The sequence below is a fragment of the Pygoscelis adeliae genome, unplaced genomic scaffold (genome assembly GCF_000699105.1).
Source record: "Pygoscelis adeliae isolate BGI_AS28 unplaced genomic scaffold, ASM69910v1 Scaffold108, whole genome shotgun sequence".
NCBI lineage: Eukaryota > Metazoa > Chordata > Aves > Sphenisciformes > Spheniscidae > Pygoscelis > Pygoscelis adeliae.
In genome coordinates, this window is record NW_008825498.1 from 161,771 (window position 1) to 166,616 (window position 4,846).

The following is a 4,846-nucleotide window of genomic DNA, read 5'->3' on the forward strand; positions in this document are numbered from 1 at the left end:
GGCTGTTGCCCTGGCTCCTGCCTTAGGGCTTCCCCGCCGCAGAGGCAGCTCGGCTGTAGCCCTTTCGCACAACCTCCAGTCCAGCGTGCTGACGAGATCGGCTGGTTTCAAGAGCGTGAAATTTAATGTGGGACATGACAACGCTGCCCTCTTCCGGGTAATTACGTCTGAGCCTGGTGAGGCACCTGGGTTTCCTCTCCCCCCGCTTTTTGTGGCCAGGGGGACGGTTTTTCACTACGCAGATTATGACTTGCAAGGGCGTGTGCACCTCAGGACGGTTCACTCTCTGAGCTCTGCTTCCTCTGTGCTTTTGTAAACATTTGTTGCAAGTACATGGCCTTTTGGGGGGACTCTGCAACATATGGTAATGGGCAACCCTTCCAAACTTACTCTTCCGAGTAGACGGCTGGTTTGAGTTGGGTTTTAGTCATTGACATGTACATCTTTCTGGCCCCGCACTAGCTAGAAATAATTCCCGCTGTATGTCTCTCAGGTGAAACGCTGCTGTTGCTTTTTAAGAGACCCAAGACCCCTCTTAGATGACTGGCTTACATTTTGTAAAAGAAAGCACTGCTTTTATAGTAGCTTCAGGGGAAAGACCAAGATTTGAATGGAACACAGAAATTGCATTTACCCTAGTTAGGGCTCTTCGGACTAGCACTGCACATAAATGGGTGAAATGAAATTTCCTACTGCATGCAGGCACCTGTTGATACCTGACTGGCAGTTTTCCTCCTTGCAGAGTGTCACAGAAGCAGCATGTGAGATCTTTCCTGGTAAGCAGTTCCTCATTACTGGAAGATGGGCTACGGTATTACCTGCGAGGATACAACCAAAAGGAGGGCAGTGTGCGCACAGTTTGAACATAGTAGACCGTTGGCTGCTGTTGTCAGGATTCACAGTGAATGTTCCTTGTCTATTTTAGACACAGGTGCTATGCTCAATGCCAAGTTTCCAAGACACTATGCAACAAGACAGCAGGGAGATTGATAGCTTCCAAAAGGTGAGGTTTCTTTCATGTAGGAAAAGAGAACAGTGAGCATTTAGCAGTAGCTTGAAATTCTGCTCAGTAAAGGAACCAGAACCTGGAATGTAGCAAATCTTTGAGGTTTCCAATTCCCTATTTGGGAACGTGCTTCCCTTATGCAGGGATCTGTGCCTTCTTACTGCCATTGTGAAGGGGTGTTGCTGGCTTCAGTGCTACTGAAGTGCTACAGCCCTTCCTTTCTCATTTTTTCCAGGAGGGTAGTTGGTTTAGGCACTTGGGTTGGCATGTACCTGAGGCCCTGCTGTTTTGGAAGAAAGGCACAGACCCTCTGACTCACCTCACTTCTCCATTTGTGAGTTTACACTTCAGTCTTTTGGTAGCTAGTGACTTAATGGCAGGTGCTGGGGCAGTAGTATCACAGTAGCCCAAGCCTGGGTGAGGTAAGTCTGGCCTCTCTTTGAGTAGAAAACAGGGCACTGTCTGCTATTTGACTGAAGAAGTTTCCAGTAGGGAACTGGAAACTGTTGAGATGTCTATCTACATGCATGTACATCTACGTAGTGTGGTTTGGTGATGGAACACGTAGTGAATTCTGCTCTGGATCAACCACAGGAAATGCTCAACAGGATAAATGTACTCAGCCATGCTAAGAAAGCTTCAGTGTTTGTAATTGTTTTTGCTCAGCAACAGCAGAGCAAGTGTGAAAGTTGAGTAGTGCTGTAGGAACGTACATAACGACTTTATTTCCCTGGAAGGACACAAAGAGCTTGGAGTCTGACATGAAAGATCTGGGCAGCTTGATTGCTGTCACAGGATCTCGTGCACAGAGAATATCAGGCAGCCTGAGTGGTTTTGCAGAGCTGTTCCCTGACAAACAAGAAGGGATGGAGGTGAGCAGGGTCAGAGTAGCTTACCGTTTATGATGTGATTCGATCGGTGGGGAAGTATGCATTGCCCAGTTATTGTGGGGCTGATTTTCCAGGTTACCATAAGCCCATATGCACTAGAGAGCATTTCTGCTGTTCTGCTCTGTTTTTTCCTGGACAGCTTTGGTCGCTGTTATTTACAGGAAGTAGCGGGACAATGTAGAGCAGATGGAAGATGTAGCTCAACCTCTCTCATTTCTGTGTCTGGAGAAATGCAATTGACCAAGACATGTAGAACACCCTTCATGGATTCATGACTTCACATGTATATTCTGCTCTCTTACTTGAATATAATCCCCACATCAGCCATGGACACAAACACCCACAGGTTACCCTTGATCAGGGCAGTTGCCCATGAGCTCTGCTGATGGATAGGATAGGATAGGATAGGATAGGATAGGATAGTTCAGTTGGAAGGGACCTACAATGATCATCTAGTCCAACTGCCTGACCGCTTCAGGGCTGACCAAAAGTTAAAGCATGGTATTAAGGGCATTGTCCAAATGCCTCTTAAACACTGACAGGCATGGGGCATCAACCACCTCTCTAGGAAGCCTGTTCCAGTGTTTGACCACCCTCTCGGTAAAGAAATGCTTCCTGATGTCAAGTCTGAACATCCCCTGATGCAGCTTTGAACCATTCCCACGTGTCCTGTCACTGGATCCCAGGGAGAAGAGGACAGCACCTCCCTCTCCACGTCCCCTCCTCAGGAAGCTGCGGAGAGCAATGAGGTCGCCCCCTCAGCCTCCTTTTCTCCAACCTAGACAAACCCAGAGTCCTCAGCCGCTCCTCAGAGGACATGCCTTCCGGCCCTGTCACCAGCTTTGTTGCCCTCCTCTGGACGCATTCGAGGACCTTCACATCCTTCTCAAATGGTGGGGCCCAGCACTGCACGCAGTACTCCAGGTGAGGCCGCCCCAGTGCTGAATACAGCAGGATAATCCCCTCTCTTGACCAGCTGGTTTTGCTGTGTTTGATGCACCCCAGGATGCGGTTTGCCCTCTGGGCTGCCAGGGCAGCACCAAAGATTTGAGGCAATAACTTTTATTTGTAAAGCCAGTTGTTTGGATTCACATCTTTGGGCATCCACCCATTATCATGGCAGGGGCAGCTATTTTACCTCAAATCTGACAGGACTCTGTAGGAGGGGCATGCATAATCCCACTGCACGGTTGACAGTGCTGGTGTCCCAGTGTGGTGCCCTTTTCTGACTTGTTCTGCTCTGGGCCAGGTCTTTTTCCTGAAGAAGCCTCACCTCCCTTCCATGCCACAGAAGGGCCCAATCCTTGTGTTCCACCGTGAATTCTCCTCTGAGAGGGTTCCCAAGATGTGAATCCTAACCTTGACTATTTCTGGGGGTGGCAAGAAAGAGAGTACCTTTTGCAAAGACAATGGTTCATGCCACAGTGTTATTCCTTCCCTTACTGACTGCTCTTTTCTTGGCATTAAAAGGTGCCGCTGTCTTAAGGAAGAAGATCGTGCCATGAATGAGTACCCTGCACTACATTATCCTGAGCTGTATGTCCTGAAGGGAGGCTATAAAGAATTTTTTCCTGAGCACAAGGTTACAGGAAGACCTCTGGGCAAGATGCAGGGCTTAGAGAAAATACCATCAGAATACTCTGGCCCAGTATAGCTGTCTAGCCAGTTCCTATCTGTTACAGAAGAGTATAAAAAGGTGGCAAACGTGGACTTGTATTTCCCCAGAGAATTCTCCATCATTTAGCAACTTGTGGCATCTGTGTATGTAATAGCCCTTGGTAGCAGCATCTTCTATAAATGTTTCCATCTTAATTTTTTTCAAATCTATGTAAATTTGTGACATTCGTACTGCCCCATAATAGACTTGGGAAGCTTCATCATATCTCGTGTTCTGAACCTGAAACCTGTTTTCTTTTGGTGCCTACAGTATTGTATTGAGTGACTGTGTAGTTTTCCATTTCATGCTCTCCGAGGCACTGAGGATTTCACAGACCTGTGTCAGATCCTCCTCAAATCATTTCTTCTTGACTGAAGAATCTCAGTGTATTCAACTCTTCCTTGCTAGGAAGCCATTTCATACTTTGATCAGCCTTGCCACCGTTCTCTGTCTCTCTTCCGTCTCTGTTATATTCCTTGAGATAGGGGGCCTAGAAGGACTTTATATAGTTGTAGAATGCTCTTCTCTGTTCTGTTGCTTATTCTTCGTATTTGGTTAGGGTTTAGTTTTGGTTTTGACCATTACTGAGCTCCTGAGAACTGATATCATAACAGGCAGTTCTGCAGAACTCCCAAGACCTTCCTCCCAAATAGTCTGTGAAAGCTGATGATTTTTTTATGTAAAGCTAGGATTGTTTTCTCCCCATAGGAGCTGATGTAGCTAAAGATACTCATGGATTGCCTGACTCCTAATTTGTTTCAGCCAGTGGACTGTGCTTCTGTCTCACCTGTAGGTGCTGGCGTGGATAAACAATGATTGTGCCCACACTGAGAACATACTGGCTCCTGGGATAAACTATCTACTTTTGTCTGCCCAGCATCTCCCAATACTAACCACTCAACATTATGCATTTTCCCTCCATTTACCAGGAACTCTCTGAACCTCAGAGCTATTTTCCAATGCACCATCAGGACTTCAAAGTAGAGCTGCTGAAATGCCGCACCAAGAGCAAGTCATGGACTATGGAGCAAAGGAAGCAGGACCAGATCACTTGCCTCGTGAAACTGTGAGCACCAAAGCAATATCTGGCGTAGAAGCTGCGTAAGAGAGTTGTGTCTTCCAGAGCAAAGTTCAGCTCCCTGAAGACAGCTAGACTGTGATGGTGAAAGAAAAAGGGAACCTCCCTTGTTCTGCTGAGACTGCTAGGACAAATTAGGAGGTGTGTTTAAAAAGTCTTGACGCTGCCTCTGCAAGACACTGGCTGAGCATAAAGCCACAAATAAAAGAGTACCA

General features: G+C 47.0%; 2 protein-coding genes across 2 annotated transcripts in view; one reads left to right on the forward strand and one right to left on the reverse strand.

Annotated features, from left to right (window-relative positions):
* The window catches only part of LOC103923174 (oocyte-specific histone RNA stem-loop-binding protein 2-like), a 5,497-nt gene extending 1,844 nt beyond the window's left edge, over window positions 1-3,653 (reverse strand). The window contains 1 exon segment of the mRNA XM_009331453.1: window positions 3,577-3,653. Within this exon segment, the coding sequence (XP_009329728.1) occupies window positions 3,577-3,653 (77 nt within the window).
* Window positions 3,654-4,547: 894 nt separating this feature from the next.
* GFRA3 (GDNF family receptor alpha 3) overlaps window positions 4,548-4,846 on the forward strand; it is an 18,656-nt gene continuing 18,357 nt past the window's right edge. The window contains exon 1 of the mRNA XM_009331454.1: window positions 4,548-4,654. Coding sequence (XP_009329729.1) covers window positions 4,548-4,654 — 107 coding nt within the window. The remainder of the gene's footprint in view (window positions 4,655-4,846) is intronic.